The 19,011-nt window shown below is 36.0% G+C and overlaps 2 protein-coding genes across 3 annotated transcripts in view; one reads left to right on the top strand and one right to left on the bottom strand.

The window, feature by feature from the left end:
* The window catches only part of LOC129001725 (uncharacterized), a 73,713-nt gene that overhangs the window by 31,072 nt on the left and 23,630 nt on the right, over positions 1–19,011 (top strand). Inside the window, exons 6-13 of one of the 2 annotated variants that reach the window (XM_054429132.1) lie at positions 240–423; positions 1,742–1,829; positions 2,932–3,079; positions 3,950–4,118; positions 5,559–5,752; positions 6,274–6,413; positions 8,772–9,044; positions 13,268–14,684. In XM_054429132.1, the coding sequence (XP_054285107.1) occupies positions 240–423; positions 1,742–1,829; positions 2,932–3,079; positions 3,950–4,118; positions 5,559–5,752; positions 6,274–6,413; positions 8,772–9,044; positions 13,268–13,450 (1,379 nt within the window). In that variant the 3' untranslated portion in view covers positions 13,451–14,684. Of the gene's footprint in view, positions 1–239; positions 424–1,741; positions 1,830–2,931; positions 3,080–3,949; positions 4,119–5,558; positions 5,753–6,273; positions 6,414–8,771; positions 9,045–13,267; positions 14,685–19,011 lie in introns of those variants that run through there. The other variant, XM_054429133.1, reaches the window with a different exon arrangement.
* LOC129001727 (venom serine carboxypeptidase-like) lies at positions 14,788–18,026 on the bottom strand. Its single transcript, XM_054429134.1, has 2 exons — positions 16,795–18,026; positions 14,788–16,040 (listed from the first exon to the last, which is right to left on the bottom strand). Exons 1-2 carry the CDS (start codon positions 18,019–18,021, stop codon positions 15,864–15,866), a joined length of 1,404 nt encoding a protein of 467 aa, XP_054285109.1. The 5' UTR covers positions 18,022–18,026; the 3' UTR covers positions 14,788–15,863.

Below are 19,011 nucleotides of genomic sequence, written 5' to 3'. Positions count from 1 at the left end.
GGTTGGCCTACCAAAAATCAAACAAGACAACAACAACAAGAGTGTGTTTTGAAGTTTTGACAACAGTGCGCTCTTATTGGACTATGTTCTTTTTGTATGAAAAACTGCCTACAGCTGGTCCATATAGATGGGATGTCTACTATAGTATCCAAAAGTCAATATTTTTTACTAAGAGAACTTTTGTGTACTTACAATTTTACTTAGAATCAAAATGGAATTATTTATATTTTGGTTATCAGCTTCGGTGATGGAGCATGGAGCCGGCAACAAGATGAACACACTGGCCGTCAACAGACTACTGCGTCAGCTAGAAACGGCCATCGCTGGTGGTCAGCACATGCGAGCGGCCACACTGGCCAAACAGCTGGCCAGGCACAAGGTCAACTGCTGCGTTACACGGCACAAACAGACTGACAACATAACGTGAGTATCAACAATAAAATTTGGTAAATAGCAGCATGTTGTGCGGTCCTCGCTAAGCTATAAGAATGACACTGGAAATCCTAGAGGTGAAAGGGATTGTTCGTGAGTTTGTGGAACATGTTCTGTTGCTAATACAACAATTGCTAATCGTATTTCTGTAGATATTGGCTCAGTTTGAGTTTTTTTAATTTTTGAACTATTTGAAACTAATATCAATGCTACTTTTTGTTTTGCTGATTTTTGTTGTAAATAAGGGAGTTTGTATGAAGGGAGTCGCTACCTACTGGTCTAAAATAAAACAGTAGTGTGAACAGTCAAAGAATAACGATTGATGGCCTTTAAGTACATTTTCTACGATACAGCACAATAAGATGAGTTGTGAGAAATGGTCGAGAATGTCGCTGTTGTGAGTCACATCGGGAATGCATTTTATATTTAGTTTCAAGATACGAACTGTTGAAAAATAACTGAAAAATTTAAGGCCTAATATGAGGACTTATACTGTATGGATAAATTAGATCACTTGTATTGTAATGGAGGGTAGCCTAGGCAAGCTAGGTTGATGACCTGTGGTCAGGCCTTGCTACCTCGGAAGCGTGCTGGAGGTGTTTTTGTAAACACTGAGAGCTTTGCACTCAGTAGCTATCCAGGTTCAATAAATAGGCAACCTGAGGTAGAGAAAGGTTTCAGTCGGCCAGGGCAGGGTGCCCAGGAGAGTTGGGTGAGTACTGGTTGCTCTATCTTAGGGTTAGGCCCTTTAGCCGGGAGTTTTGCAAAGGTAAAGTTTTATTTAAAGGGGATTTTGAGTTCAATAGGTAGTCGTGTGTATTGTGGTTTAGATGAGTGAGAAATTCTTTTGGGTCTGATATTTTGATTGATTATAAATTACAAGAAGTAGATTCATTTTCTTGGGTGATATTATATTCAGAGTTTAGCTGCCTCCAGGACCTTTCCAGTTAGCCATTCATTAGTGGGTTTGTTGTTAATAATTGTTTTATTGTTGTATAGAATAGTTAATTACTTTGAGATAATGAAAAGGTTTAGTACTTTGAATTGTTTTTGGTCCTCTCATAGTCATTTGCCAGCCATCCAACTCCTAGCTAAATTCATATAAGGTTAAAGATCCGGGTTTCACTAAAGCTACGCTCCCATGTGAATATGCAAGATAACCTGTGAAGTGTGAGGGGGGTTTCCTGCACATCACAGTATGCTTTGCTTTTAGTTACTTTACTCTTCACGTGTTTTATTGTTTATAGTTAATAAATTGAGGTACAAGTTTAGCTGATAGCCTTGTATTTAATTTAATCATTTGTTTCAGTGTGGATGTTTATGTGGAAGACAGACTAACCCACCAGGGTCCATACCCAGTACAGGTGTCTCCTTCAATGACTGTCGCTCAGCTCAAGGTAAAATTATGGGTATTGAAACACCTTGTTTTACCACTTTAGGCAGTTGTATTAATCAAAATGGCCAAATTATTACAGATTTATGTGGACTAGACAAACAATAAACACTTTTTGAGTCCTTTTTGAGATTAGTAAATAAATTCACCTGTCCTGTGTGGCTAGTACACTGCTACCGACAGAATTGCAGGGAAACAAATGTATGTACCTACAACATACATAATGCCTCTGCTTCTTAGATCTTGAGTTTTATAGAGCGCCCTGCTAGTTCCATCACCTTGTTGAAATTGATTATGGAGTTCTTGGCTAGTCCACCAATTTGAATGTAAAAATAAATTAATGAATCGTCGTAATGGGAATCAGAAATGCCATTGATACTGTGGAACACAAAGCATAGTATCATATTCATAATTTCTTGGACTCTATCCAAAACGGATTCGGCATAAGTTCACCACCAACCTTGAGTTTATTTGTGCCAATCAAATGAATAACATGGAAACATTTGGTGAGTCGGTGGCTCAGTTGGTAGTGCTACAGACTTCGGGCACAAGGCAGCGATGTCATGGGTTCGGATCCTGATTACTGCCATTACTTTTTTTATCAATACAGTTCACCCTTGTACTGTACCGGCTCATCTCTTGGTTTGGTGGATACATTCCACACACAGGTACTACATAGCCTATGTGCACGGGCAAATGCAAAGTTAAAACAAGCTGCCAACCTCTTTTTTTTTTAAAAAAAAAGGCAAAAGCAACCTTTTGACATGAATTAAAAGTGTTTATAATTTATGTTACTTACTCTCATGGACATTTATGCCCAAGATATTTGGTCTGCCCAACTAAATGCTATCTTATGTTATCTTTCATAATCTTTTTCCATATTTGCCTTTATCCTAGCCAGTTTATTTTATATGTCAGTAACCAACCACATCTTATGCTTTAAACAAATCAATTGTACCCTTCAAATGCTTGACTCTCCATTCTCCATTTTCATTTGTTGGTTCAAAGATTTTCCTGAGACACCTGTTAGTGAATTTAAGTATTTAAACACCTGTGGAACCTATTGTTGAATGATCTAATATAATTTGTCTTTGTCAACTTCACAGGCTAAAGTGGAAGCTCAGTTTGAGATCCCTGCGGCCGTACAGAGATGGATACTCGGCAAACAGTTGGCAACCGACGATCGATCGACTCTTCAACAACACAACGTGACTCAACAACACTGTCCTGTCTTCCTCTACTTAGTGGCTCCGGGTAATCAACCTGTTATTATTACTGTATTACCAAATAGTTGCTTTGTTTGTGCCAACTGTGTTTCACAACGGGAAGAGGGAGGACACAAAAAATAATAATGGGTTCTTTAAACCACTGAAAAAACACACCCACCATGAATTATAGAGCTCAACCTCAACTGTACTGCTTATTTAAGTCAATATTGTGACGTACATTTCCACACTGATTAATAAAACACAGTTAAAATTATCAGGTTCAAGTAACTTTAAACAGTGCTAAGTGTCCGGATAAACCTTAGTGCGGAGATCTGCCTCATCCGTACATGGTTTGCGTTTATGGAATGTGTAATTAGCAGTATGGCCGAATAAAAAACTATTAACTGTAGGCCTATTGGAATTTAAAATAGAAAATATATGGTAAGAGGTTAACTTAGGGAAAAGTAAACCAACAGTTATAAATACAAACAAATGGAACAACTGACGTGTATACAATATTTGAAATGTGACTAAATGATTAAATACAACTACTATGATTACAATACTTTGATTAGGTCAGTTTCGGGCCCAGTTACAATCCATTAAAAAGCTTCCGACTTCTCTTGGGGTAAAACCAGCAACTTCATGGTTAAACTTTTTTCCTGAAATTTAATTGCAGGAAATTCAGTTTGAGCTTTCTTGTTCCGTGTTTGGAAAATGATACGAGACTAATCGTCACATAGTGGTCAGGACTGGCTAGTATAGTAGTCGCTAAATTAAAGAATCACATGTTTCAGATTTGAACTAGCTCTCTTGAGTGTAAGCTGTACTGAAGATTTTTTAAATAGAAACCTTAATTTACAGACTATTGTTTGATACAGAATGTTTGATGTATGATTTTGTCCAACATCTTTAGAGGCAGAAACAACAAAGGCGGCAGAATTAGTCGCAGAGAGAGAGCCAGAGGAAGCCATAGCTATAGCAGCAGGAACTACGCCAACACAACCTAATGGCAGAGGCTGGTACTATAATGATGAGGAGGACCACTATAGCCTGTGTGAGAGTGAAGTCACGGAACACTCCAGGTAAAAAAACGTTAACAGCAAACTGACACATACTTTATCCCAGATTAGCACTGACATACTTAATTTCATTAAATTTACACCTCATGTAAACCTGTACATTTTTATGATATTGTACAAGGAAAATCACAATATTTTCAATCACTTTTGAACAGCGTCGAATAATTTTCACAGAGTTGGGGGTTGTGTCATTTTGTCATCAACATGGTTAAAAAGACTAAAATATACTAAATTTCAATCAAAATTGTTAGAGCCATTTTTGTACAAATCTGATGATTTCTTTGAAATTGGACCAAAGGTGTGAAGGATCTGGACCAGAGGTGTGATGGATTAATCATTCGTCATATTGATTTAACCTCCAATCACCGTCACTCAACAGAGCAATTTTAATTGAACGTGTAACAAAAGTTCTTGTTTGTGAAGGGCTAGTAATAGTATAATTATAATAGTTATAAAAAAATAAACAATGAGTGAATACAAACTTGTAAGACAAAGAAATAAATCAGTAAATTAATATGTACTGTATATAAAAAAAAAAATGGTTTTAAGTTGGCATTTAAAGGTTTTATGTAAATGATTTTCTGTTAAACTAAAAATACCCCCGCCGCAGCAAACCTGCCGACTAAGCGAATTTCCATTTGTCTGAATTGATTTTCAGTTAAATATATTTTAATAACATTAGGTTTAACGAGTACCTAGGTTTGCTGCTACAAGGAAAATAATAAAGTGTGTTTTTGAGTAAAATATTGATAGCTTAGTACAAAATAAATAAATTTGCCAAGTTTGATCAAGATATATCCATAAACAAGCAAACTACAACATTTGACAATATTCTCCATAAGAATAACATGGGAATTTTAAGTTTACAATTTTTTTTTATTTTCTCCGTCACTAATAATCGAACAAAAATACTTTTATATACTAAATCATTTGTTTTTTTTAAGCTCTTTAAAGAGGTCTAAAGAGAAATCGGGAAATTTTGTGTTTTGAGGGTCAAAAGTGAGAAAAACCAATTTTTACCCCATAAAACCCCCCGTAAAGCCCCGTTCCCATGGTCCGATCGTGCTGGTTCGCGAACTCATTCAAGTTTATCCCGCTTTACACCTTTAAACCAAATTTCATCAAAATCGGACAAAAATTACTCAAGTTATCGCGTTCACGGACGTATATATATATATATATATATATACATATATAAAAATTTGAACGAATGGTGTTTTTGGCCTCTGGGGACATCAAAATGAAAAAGTAAATTGGTCCCGGGTCTAGGTCTTACCGTGCCACCTACGGTAATAGCTACTTCCCTATAGGGAAATTCGCTAAAATCAGGTTTACTTTTAAACCATCCCTAGGACCACACTTCTCTTTTATATTTTTTAGCTGTCAGTCATCTTTCTGTATACAGAGATATATGATGAATAATTCAGATTTTTGTAACTATAGCAAAGGCAGCAGTCCAGAGCCTAGAGTAGAATCTCCGCCAGAGCAAACACCTGACGTAGTGGAAGAAGCTCTCGTAGTCTTCCCTGTGAATCAACCTGAGGAAGCAGTAGAAGATGTAGGAGCAGAAGCAAACGGAGCTGCAGGACCAGACCCATTACCAACTACAACTACTGTTGTTGACTGTCAGGCTACAGGTTGGGCTTTGTATTTTTTTTTTTCTTAAACCAAAAGTGGTCCAGCTGACTAACTTATTTTTGTAATCTCAGTACTTTAAGAGGTTGTCAGTTAAAAACACTGTGTATTTTTGCGTTTAATCAAAACACTTGGACATCAGATCTTCTTTATGACGTATAGCATATAACATGTTTTGAAAAAAATGAAGCAAAGAAAAACTAAACAGGTGGTCCTCTCTAGTGTATTTATAGAACTAAAGATAAAGCAAGGTGATGGAGTTATATAAACAACTAGAGATAAATCAACTAACTGGTAATTGAATATTTACTCAGACACAACAATGGCAAGAGCACTATCTGGTATGTTTCAAGTTAGGGTAGTTTTAAAAGGCAAAATTTTTATCTATTATGACTATTTACTGTCATAACCAGGTGTGTGAACTAACTATCGTTGTACCAAGACTTCACTAACACTGGGCAGATTTGAAGGGTCTCAATTGTTGTTGTTCCAATCTCCTGATTGTTGTGTTGTATGTTGTAAGGCTGGAAGTGTACTGCGTGTACCCTGATCAACACTCTGACAAGACCAGGTTGTATGGCTTGTGGCTCTGATAGACCAGCTGACTACCAGGCCACTGGTGCTGAACAACAGAGGCTGCTAGAGGAACCCAACACTCATCAGGTGAAGTGGGTCAGATAAGTGAAACCAGTTGGGTGTTTGCAGCCTACTGATACAGAAGAGCCTTGATTATCAGAAACAATTAGGGCAGAAGGGTGTTTAGATAATGAAATTTTTGGACAATCGAACATCAACAAAATGTCTGATTATATTTAAATAAATAAATAAAAACGTCTTTATTAGCCAGCGTTTCTCTGATACATGTCAGTTTTTCAGAACAACTTTTGTCATTAACCTATTGCACTTACAACTAAACATTCATATCTTTTAAAAACTTTTTAATCTTAATCTTAAAGGTATTGTTGGATGCAACGGTTTTTAGGCTCTCGGGTAGTCCGTTGTACAATGTGGGTCCGAAATATGAGAAACTTTTCTTTCCCAATTCCAAGGTGACCCTTGGAAAGTGAAGCCTCCCACCATGACGTGTCCTACGTTGTATGACCTCATCCCGGACAGAAAGCCTCTCGCAAAGATAGTCGGGCTCACGGAGAGTCAGTACCCTGTGAGTCATGCAGCACGTCAAAAACCTGCACATGGCTTCCATGGGCAACATCCCGGCTGCTTCACGGAAAGGGGAAACATGATCAAATTTTTTAAGGCAGAATACAAATCTGATTGCTGAGCTTTGAATTCGCTGTATTCTGCACATGTCTTCCTTAGTGATACTATTGCCATATGCAGGGAAGCAGTAGTAGACTACTGACAATATCAGTGACTGCATGAGTTGAAGCTTTGCAGCCTCAGGCAGCATACCTCTGAACCTGTACAGACCTCTCAGTCTTCCTATTGCTCGTTGGGAGACATGCGTGATGTGATCTTTAAAATTCAAATTTCTGTCAATAATGACGCCAAGAGTTTTGGCTTTGTCACAGACTGCCAGACTCCTGCCATCAAGATTGATGCTCAAGCCATTATCTCTCAGTGTCTGTACTAGGTTCACAGGGGCAGTATGAAGTACAGTGCACTTGTCTGGATTTAGCCTAAGCCCATTAATGCTAGACCATTTGGAGACGTTCTCCAGATCAGTGTTGATCTTGTCGATGGCCTCACTCATGTAACCAGGCTCATAAGACAAGTGCAACTGGGAATCATCTGCATACAAGTGTGCAGTACAATGTTTTACACAGCTGGGAAAGTCAGCTGTGTAAAGCGTGTAAAGTACAGGCCCCAAACAGCTACCTTGAGGAACCCCCCGTTTTTTGACGAGGGGATACGATGTTTCACTACCCAATCTGGTAACCTGCATTCGGTCGATAAGGTAAGAGCGAATCCAGGTAGTGATTCTATCACTAAACCCATATATTTCATTTTTGCAATCAGCATACTATGGTCCATAGAATCAAATGCTTTGGAGTAATCAAGCATGACAAGTGAGCTATGTTTCCCTTTGTCCTTGGCATCAATCATGTCACAGAATAAATTGGTCAAAGCTGTACATGTGCTGTGGGTTTTTCTAAAACCTGACTGTAGTTTCGGTAGCAGCCTATTGTCATTCATAAATTGGGATATCTGGTCAATCACTATTTTCTCTAATATTTTAGATATTGCTGGAAGTATTGATATTGGTCTAAGATCTTCTACCTTAGTTGGTGCAGCTGTTTTTGGCAATGGCCTGACAATACTTTGCTTCCATGCATTCGGGAATACTCCACTGATGAGTGACTCATTTACAAGATGTGTGATTGCTTCAATAGCAAACGGACTCACAGCTTTTAACATGTCTATTGATATCTCATCACTGCCTACAGCTTTAGACTTTATTTGATTCATCACTAGTTTTACAGTTGCTTCGGTGACAGCACTAAATCGACATTCGTTTCTTGTTTCATCTTGTTTATTAGTCATATAAAATTTAATAATTTCTTCATCAGCCTTGATACCAGATATTTAAATAACGCCTTTGATTCATAGGCTACATTATTTAAACAAATTTATAAACTGTGTCAATGTTTGTAGTTTTTTCAGTGGTATGTCTTTGGTGACAAAGGACTCTATTTCTTGGAATTAAATCAGCTAACTAAAATATTAAAAGATTTAGGCCTAACATTAATTATATTGTTGTGTACACTTTGAAAACAATGAATAATCAATTATAACTGCTTATTTGATGTTAATTATTAATAAAACGCGATCCTTCTTCATGTTTCACTTTTCTTTTGAGTGTACAGCATTCAGTATAGATCAAAATTGTTGAGGCAAAGAGAAACCTTTAAGCGGTAGAAAATATATTCCTTACCTCGAACTTCTATAAAAATATAAGCCTAGGCCTATTCTATAACAAATTCGACAAATTGATTACCTAAATTGATTTGTTGTGGAAATGAATATTGTCTTGAGTTCTGACCTATGTTACGTGTTCAGGCTGCCGGTGAAGAGAAGACGAAGAACTATCAAGAGTTGATGGTGTTGGAGAATGCAGACTTGATCCCCAGCTCGGAAGCGTTCGAGTGCACGGTGTGTCTCACTGAGTGCGCAGCAGGTGACGGTGTGGTGCTGCGTGACTGTCTGCACTCGTTCTGTCGTGCTTGTCTTGCGCACACCGTGCAGTTCACGGACGACGCCGAGGTCAAGTGTCCGTTCAGAGACCATCAATACGCCTGCGACAGCACACTGCAGGAGCGGGAGATTAAGGCGGTGAGTTGCTTTGTTTATTGAACTTAATTTTACTATACATGGGTTTTATTTGTGTCTACGCCAGTAGCATTTTAATTGAAGATTTACAAACCCCTTTCGGAAAACTGTATAAACCAGATTTTTGTCATATGGAGGTTATCAAACATGTCCCTCTTACACCTAAGTTTGAGTCACCAACCAGTAGGCTAGTTACACCCAATAAAAATTATTGTCAAATGCAAACCCAATCGCTATACTGTACAGCAATTTTTTTTTTTTATACAATGGGGCATAGCATAACTACCCCAGGCTACTTCGTCCTATTGGCCATTTGCAGCACCTCTCGAATCAGTCCATCTACCTGACATGTTAAGTTTTTTGTTATATAGAAACCTCTCTTCAAATCACAACTCTCTAAAGATGTATTCCAGCACATAGTTCTCTGTATGTATACGGTAAGATTTGGTTGTGTAGTTTAATTTGTGTCATCCAACATCCACTGCTTGGTTAGTATTCTTTTACATGATTCCCAAAATAAGTAGTAGTAACTTTTCATCCTATTTATAAAATTAAAATGTTGTATACAATTTGTGTTGCTAGACAACCAAATGTTAAACATCTTGCTAACCAAGCAAGTTGAGACGGACAAGTGTTGTTACTCTTATTACATTTTTGGACTCTTGTTTATGCGTATCATGATTTGTGTGAAATTCATTATACGTAAACAGTGACTTATTTTGTATGTATTGAGAATTGAGAAGAATATTTCCTACTATTCCAATAGTTTGCAGATGGTCAAAGTGTGCAGTTTTAGCTGAAGATCCCACATGATCTTGTTCTAGTTTCAAATAAATCTTAAGTATTTTATTGTAAGTTTGAATCTGTTAATCGTCAAACTGTTAGAACATTCAAAACTTTTTGACACGTTCAATATGGCTGCCCGATGGCTGGCAGCGCTCGATAGTGCAAACATTAATGTGCTGCCTGGAAAAGTGTGTGAAAAAGTTTAATTTAGTTTCATCCAAATGAGAGGCACATACTGCGCCCCAGTCATTGTGGACGTAGTTTTACAAAAAACCAACAGATAGGAGCACTGAACAATACTGCTAGCCGGCCCTCAGTATTTGTCAAATGGAGGGAAAAAGCAGGGGTGAATTACCGGGATACACCATAAAAAAATACTGCCAAAAAGCAATCATGCACAATTTTGAGGTTAGGTTCCTTCCACAATGCTACAGTACATTCATTAACGTTATTTTATTGCATGTCAACAGATCCAAGCCTAAACCTCACAATAAATTTGTAAATGTCCCTACCACCGATAAAATCGTCAGATCAGAAAACAAAGTATAACACTGGCTCAATAAGTGGCAAGGGAAACAACTTCTCACGGCAGTGGCTACCCTCGCATTGGAACAATAGTTTGTTAACGGCGCTTTGATTAGTATACTCGTAGTGCGCCACTGGTTATCGCTAGCGGTGTCGAGTCGAGATTACTCGTCATGCGCAGTGAACGTGTTAAAAAGAGCATAAAAAATATTACATGGTTGAAAAGTATAAACACTAAACAGTTTGACCCTGTGAACTTTTTAAACCTCTATTATTTTTTTGTGAATTTAGTTTCCTGTTAAGTAATTATTTTCAAAAGTTTCATAAACCATTAATATAAGGTGGTGAGTATGTTGAATAGTGATGGTGTCTTTTTGTGTTTTCACTATGAATTAAAAGAGAAAAATTATATTAGTTCTGGCTGTAAGTGATCTAAAAAATGTTTAAATGTTTACTATACATTTTTGCTCTACAAAAATTTGACAATGAATAAGCATTGAATTGGATGATCTGTAATGCTTTTTGTTGAATGTGATATCTGTGAGTTATTGACTTACCATTTTTAAACCACTTCAAAACTTAAGCTTGTGACTTCATTTTTTTAAGGATTGTTTCGTCCACATATTTAACAAGATAACTCTGTAATATCAAAATTACTTATATTTTTCTCCAACTCTAAGTTTCCAAAGTTGACAAGTTTCTTCCAAGTTTCTTGAGTTGACTCGGTGAGATTTCTTCAGATCAAAGGTAAATTCTTCCTTTTTTAAATTGCTTTTCTGTATTTTTCCAACAAATAAAATTGTTACTAACTCCAATGATAACAGTAAATTGATTTGTTATGAACTCATTAGATTCAACTGTATCTCACAGTAATATCAGTTCACCAAAAAGTTTTTAATAGCATCCAATTATTGTTTAAGGATTTTCGGAAGTCTGTTAAAATGTTTGGAAAAATACAGCATTAATCTAAAGATAGTGTGTGGAACTTTACTAATACAGTAATAATAATAGATTAAGATTAAGCATATTTGAAAATGATATTTTTTTGATTTTGTATATGGTTGTAATAGCATTAAATTCTACAGAAAAAGTAATTTCATTTAAATATGTAGTTTTTATCTATATACAGATAATCAGATAGAGGTTTTACTGTGTCTTCTTTTTTAATAATGTATTGACTACAGCTGGTCCATATATTTTTCATGTATACTTCAGTACTGTATACAGAAGAGCATAGATGGCCCAACCAGTGATAGTAACATTCGCATCTACCATTGATGTATACCAATAATATTGTCCGAAAACACGTTTTCAGAGTAAAAACGTTGGTGTTACAAAATCGTCAGTTAACGATGCTCATCCCTACTTCAGTAGCCTACCTATCCAAAAGTCAATTAAACAGGGTGTCCCACGAAGAAGTTTAAACACTTTATTTTAGGTATATAACTTGCCTATTTATAAACCGAAGGTTTTGAACTACACACTATTTTTAAAACAAGTAGGTCTTAAAAATATGCTAAAAAATTTCAGCTTCCTAACTGTAAGTAATGATTGATTAATCATTGATTAGATTTCACTTAATTAAAAGATAAAATAGATGGTTTAAAGAATGTGCTTGAGAACAAACTGATAAAATGTATTAAAATTCATTGTTGAGCCCCTGAGCTGGAGATAATTATTGTAAGACATATTACTTACGTCAATTCGGCTCAAAACTCTAAATGGTGAATTTCAGGACATGTTTCCACACATCTGTATCATCATAAGCTACATCATCAGAAGTTTTTCACGTACGAGACAAAGGCAGAAAATTGGTAGAGTACTAAATTTACAGAGCTCACAAAAATAATGATGCAATTGAGGTTTGTTCTAAATGAAAAACAAATTTCAGCTCCAACTCAATATTTTATTTTCTCATTTTTTCATTCATTGAAACAGCTGTGCACTGCCTCTGTGATAACACTGATAAGCCTGGATAAGGAAACAGCAGTCAGTCTGTCCCCCGACCCGCAGTGCGACTGCATGCTCGTCCCAGCAGGCTGCGTCATTGTCTGTATGGGCTTTCGTAACAACAGTATCATTATTTTTTAATTAAATGTCTATGTTTTGAGTTTGGGGCTTGTGTACTCAAGAACCATGTCAAAGCCATTTTGGTGAATATAAATCACTAGTGCTCAGCTGATGATGACACAGATGTGTCGAAACATGTTCTGAAATTCACCATTCAGAATTTTGAGCTGAATTGATGTAAGTACTGTAGTATGTCTTACGATAAAATGTAAAGAAAGAAATATTAAATTGATTATTAACATATAAATACAACATATGATTTGATGTCCAGATGGCCAGGCAGAAGGAATTAGAAATACAATTTTTAACACTAACATTTGTAGAAACAAAATGTAGGCAGTTAAAAATTGTTACCAATTCGCTTCCTATAAAAATTTTACTTTCTTGAGTTATTACCCGATTTGTTTACTGTGATGCAGTTTTAACGATTATTGTACAACAACTATACTGTTTGATTTAAGAATATTGGTTGAACTATAAAAAGATTAGGCTAACCTTCTCATGTGCAGTTTCAATAAAACCAAAGATTGAGAATGACTTAATTTTAAACAATAAGTATTAGTATTGTTAAACATCTATTTTATTGATGGGTATTCTAGTGCCATAAAAACATAATCTAACCTTCTCAAGTGCAGTTTAATTGAAACTGAAGTTGGAGGGGTGTCTTTTTTAATCTCAACAAAAAATCAAGTGTGCATATAATACTTTTTTAAAATTTTTAATTATTATTTAAAATATTTAGTAAATTTTTGAGACTATGTTTGTAAATGGGCGAGTCATATAAAATCTAAAATCTAACCTCTTTGAGAGACACCCTGTATATCTGTGTGTATTTGTGGTTGCAGGTGGCGGATGTAGAGGAGGATGACTCATGCATCATCTGCATGGCAGAGCCAAGGTGTTGTGCTCTCACTCCTTGTGGTCACCGAGCTTACTGTGAGACTTGCTGTCTGCGGCTGATAGAACTGGACCACATGTGCTCACTATGTAGACGCAAGGCTGACGGCTACCTACTCATCTATCTGTAGAAACACCAGTCGTAGTCAATTTGACACCATTCAGTATTTGGCCAAGATCGTGGAAGTTGATAATGATTTTTTCATGACCACAGGATATGTCAAGGATTTTTTTTTTCTTTTTAAAGATTGTGGCAAAACCCTGAAAATCTCCTGTATCTGTTAAGTCATCATCGTTGCCTTCCACGATCTTGGCAAAATCTTAAACGTCTACTGCAGTCAATTAGACATTATCATCTCCGGGGTTTCTGAAAAATTCTGAACATCTCCTCTAATGGTTACAGAAATACCATTGTAGTCTCTCGCGATCACTGAAACTTTAACGTAATCATTCGTGATTGCAGGGAAAGCATGAATTTTCTGATTACACAATGTTAATATACAAGCCCTGCAATCTCAATGGTAAAATTTCAGTTTGAGCATTCAATCTCTCATGCTTTTAGGCGAGGCTCGAAACTATAGCTGCTTGCACACCTCTATGGATATAGCTTATAATGAAACCAAAGGTCGGATGTTTCAAGGAGTCGGTTATACCTAGGTCGGATATGAGGGGTTCCTCTCTATTGAAAAATACAGTTTTTGCTGCAATATGACAAAAAATATTGTAAAAAAAACTTAGATTCATTGTGGGAAGAAACAATAGTAACTAAAAAAAAAAATGTAGACATGTACAAGAATCACACTGCTAGTCAAGTCTTAATTCCTGACAATTTTTGAAAAAAAAAAAAATTGTTTTGAGAGTGGAAATATTTAAATGTTGTTTACCATTTTTGTTGTTGTATACTGCTGTTATAATATAATTCAAACTGCAGTTTGTAAAGTGGCATATTTGTAAGATTTTTTCATAATGGTTACGGTTTGGTTTTGATGAGTTTTCGAGTTACATAAATATAAATGTATATTAAGCACAAAGGATAAGCACTAAGCAGGCTTACCTTTAGAAATGTAGGCAACCCACTTCACTACATTAACACAGAAGCGTAGTGAAGTAGGATGCCTAAATTTCTAAAGGTAAGCCTGCTCATCCAATCATTTGTCTCCTTAATTCTCAGGCCATAAGCCCTTTCTATTCTAACATAAATGTAGATTAGATATACAATGTGAAATACTTTTAGAATCATATTTTCATTTTATGTAGTTTCCGCTCTTAAGACATGTTGATGATAATCAAGTTCAATTGCAGTGATAGTTTTTGGTGTAGGCCTATTTTTAAAAAAGTTTGTGAAATTATGGTGGTAAGGTATTTAACAGTAAATTAAAGAGAATATTTTCTGTGTTTGTGTTAAAATTCTCAAATACAACACTGCCTTATACATTTATATGGGACACCTGGTAAAGAAGATACTTGGTAAATTTCAGAAAGATTTAATGAATTTAAACACAATTAGTAATGAATATAACCAATTTTATAATTGAGTTATATTGAACATTTCAAAGAGTTTTTTTTAAATATTCTATTATTCTAATATAAAAGATTATATAATCGTACTGATAAAAGTTATCCTCATTGATTAAGCCAGCTCAAGTTCATCACCCAAAACCTACTGCTTGTAATAATTATATTGCACAGAAAGACTTGTCAAAGATGGTTACTGTACAAAAATAAATTCACTTAATATTAAACTTAATATTAGATTAGTGTTATACTGTTATACTATTTAATTGATAATGTTCACATTTACTAGCTTTGCCACTGTAATAATAATTGTGATATTAAAAGATATTTTGAAAAACATGTTGTCTTACTTTGGTCATAAATTGTGGGATGGCTATCAAGGGGGGGAGAAAAATTGTCAAAGTCCAGTTGCTTTGGTATGCAGTGGGACCATGGAAGGGCAGTGACTGCCAATAACAACACCCCCGGAAAGGGGAATTTTTGTTTGGTGATTATAATCTCAAGTATCAAAACATTGTCCTTAGTTGATATTCATTTTCTGACAGTGACAAGTTTTAGTCATTTGTTTCTGTTGTAGTAATGTAAATGGTGACAATGTTTGATTAAAATACAAGTACAAGGTGACCGAGCATTGCTCAAGGTGTTTGATTTCCTGCAGGTCTATGATACTTTGGGGTGTGGACTAACTGCTATCGGAGCAGTCACGGAATTTGGCAGTTAGGAAAATGCTTAGACCCAGCCCCTGTGTATTAATTTTGTGCCGAAAAACGTAGCTAAATTTGATTTGACAGCTAAGGCCTTTAGAGCTACAGAAATAGGTAATAGTTATTTCCAAAATGTCAAATAGTCTATTGCCTAAAATGATAAAAAAATATATAAATTTTAATTGCACGTTCTATAACCTATTTGCAGAAACAAAATTATTCTAATTGTCTCTGGAATTACAATAAACCTAAACAATTTAAATAGACGTATCAAAAGTTTTGCAAAGGAAAACATGACTTATTCTTTTGAAGATATCTAAAACATCTAGAGCTTTGAATCGCAGGAGGCCAGAGCATAAAGAGGGTCATCTTGTGTTCCTGAAGTGACAGAGTTGACCAAGACATAGGCCCAGTAGCTCTGATCAGCTGGTACCATGTGTCCAGCAGCCCTCACCAACACATCGTACAGGTGGTGACTGCCCTTGTAGTAGCCTGCTAGCTCCTACAATAACATGAGTGATAAGTGACAAACATCAATAGTTGACCAAGACATAGGCCCAGTAGCTCTGATCAGCTGGTACCATGTGTCCAGCAGCCCTCACCAACACATACAGGCGGTGACTGCCCTTGTAGTAGCCTGCTAGCTCCTACATAAGTGATAAGTGACAAATATCAATATTTGATCAAGCAGGGCCATAGAATAAGTAGACTTTTCATCCCATTGTAAATTTTGAAGCTTGTTTTTTTGTCTAGTTCATGTACAGAAACACTGGGCTCTAGTGTCGATGACATATAAATTCTATTATTTTAGGGTAATTTCTTCATTTGTGCTTTACCGTTTAGTTATATAACTAGGAGGTGAGTTATTGTTTATGTTTAGAATTTATTATTTGGTTAAAAGAGTTTAAATGACTGAAATAAAAAGAAAAAAATGTTAAACAAAACACGACCTCTGTAGTACACCGTACAGAACTAGCAATAAAATTTTCTTCAGCTGTTCCATAAGGATGAGAAATCTAGCTAGACATAGGCCCAGTAGCTCTGATCACCTGGTACCATTTGTCCATTAGCAGCCCTCATTGCTCCTGCACCTTAGTAGAATGTCAACTTGTATTTCACTCTTTTTTTGTAATAAAACATAACTTTAATGTAGATTTTATTAACATTTTTGCGTAAACTGGAACTAAAAATGTTTATTGATAATAGCTTTTATAAAATTATAATAAACAAAAAATGTTCCTTAAATTCTTACATACCTGATCTACGCACCACTGTGTCCTAGTAGCATTCAGATATTGACCTTCTCCGCTCCATGTCAAATTTCGCAGAAGGTTTATTGTCATGGGATACGCACAGATAATATCAACTTCCCCGTTGTAAAACACAATTGGATAAACCTCGAGTAGTTCTTCTACCCATGGTTTTACCGATTGAACAATATCGTATTTCAAACTTTTATAAACTTGATTTCCCCATTGAAATTTTAGCTTTCCTACGTGAAGTGCGTTGCGAACCTGACTTGACTGAATAAATGTTTGCCAGTTTTGTTGTTCCGTAGAAGGTTGCGGAAGGAAATTGTACACACTCACATCATCACCAACAAAACGATTGTAGAGGTCTCCAGTAAATGCATCACATGTAGTTGATGCCTTTTCCCATTTTTTAGCTGTTACTTGTTTCACAAACTGTTCTTGATAGTTTTTGTAGATACCTTTCTCAGCATCATCAATAAATCCAAGTTGATAAAGATAACTTCCATAGTCAACTTGAGATATCGGATCGACCCAACCGTCTCCTATCATCATGGTTGTTAAATTTACCTTCACTTTGGCAGTTGGATTGTTCTTGTGGATAGCATGACCGAGAGCCGGAATATAATGTCCAGCATAAGATTCTCCAGTGATGAAAAACTTGTTCTTCTGGAAGTTTGGGAACAGTTGATGAAACTGAACAACCGCCTCATAGAGATCTGCTCCTACAGCTGTCTCGTTGTGAGGGTAACAGTGCTTCCCTGTGAAACTGTAACCTACCCCAACCGGTTGGTCTATGAACAGAAGATTGTTCTCCACGTTCCAAGAATATTTACGTTTTCTCAACCCTTCTTTATAGGACTCGAAAGGACCCAATTCTTCAAACAGTCCGTACATAGAAGTACTCCCAGGACCCCCCTGGAGCCAGAGCACCAAAGGTACTTCTTCCCATTTGTCTTTCTGGGCAGGGAAGAACCAGAAGAATAGATTGGAATCACAATTTTCATTAACAGTGAAAAACCCAGAATAACTTGTTATGTTGCCAATGTCCGGATCCACTCTTGAAAGCTGTTGAGCTTTTTTGTATTTACCTTTCTTGAGTAGCGGTGTCAGAAATAGAGGGTCCTCTAAAATCTCATTTTCATTTACAGGCAAAGTCGGACCTGTTATTGGTCTGAAATTTGCCACACATGAAGACACTAAAGAACTCAAGAGAATAACCAAAGGCAGCATCTTAACAAAAATTGTTCTTGGTTCTGTGTTCACACATTTGACTGATCAAACTGACTTCTCCATTTAGGATTAATATCTTATCAATATGTGTCACTCACACAATCTCGGCTTTCACTTCTATTTGATTGAGAACTTGTTCGATAAAGCTATCTGAATGACATGACATTTAAGTCGCTACTTTAAGTTGACGCTACTACTATTCTTAATGAGTGTGTAAATAAAGATTAATTGTCTATTGTCTATTGTCTATAAGTAAATCTTGACGCCCTTGACAGATAATTTTTAACAATTTCAGTGACATTTTTCTACATTGGTTGAACTTGCATGTCATATCTGCTTGTCTAATGAATGTTGCAAAAGATTAACACTGTAAAAAATAAATTTTAATTTATTTGGAAAAAATCATAGCATACATTTATTAATATCATTTAGACATTTAAACGTAGTAATTTTTTCAAATAGTGTGACCTGTACAAATAAAGTTAATTATATATTTTTTAGTGCAGCATCAAAAGAAAAATATTAAATTATACAGTAATATATTCTATTAGTTTTAAGTGTTACATAAACCTTGAGGATTACCCAGCTATGTTGGCTAGATGAAGATGTTAGTGCAAAATACAAAATTGACAGTTGAATATCGATAAAGGTATTTTTGTTGAAACTGAAAAAAGCTATTTGCATACAAACCGATTTCAGGTAGCTAATTATTTATTATTGCCCAAATTCCAATAGTGCACCACAAGAGTGAACAAAACCTGGCACACACGCTGACCTCTGCTCTGATCAACACTAAGATGCTGGTGAGCAACTGGCAACTGCCATTGCATTGACCAGTGCCGGAGAAGTATACTGTGTACACCAAAGTATGCAGTTGCATACAATAGCAAATAGCCACTTGCACACACATACAGATTGTTGTGAAATGTCAGCCAAATTTTTTACTGACCGCCCAAAATTAATGTGTCTGCGGTGGTGTAGTGGGTCAGG

The sequence above is a fragment of the Macrosteles quadrilineatus genome, unplaced genomic scaffold (assembly GCF_028750875.1).
Source record: "Macrosteles quadrilineatus isolate MER2022 unplaced genomic scaffold, UCM_ALF_1.0 Scaffold_8__2_contigs__length_117827958, whole genome shotgun sequence".
Classification (NCBI taxonomy): Eukaryota; Metazoa; Arthropoda; class Insecta; order Hemiptera; family Cicadellidae; genus Macrosteles; species Macrosteles quadrilineatus.
This window is presented reverse-complemented; position numbering and strand designations above follow the sequence as displayed.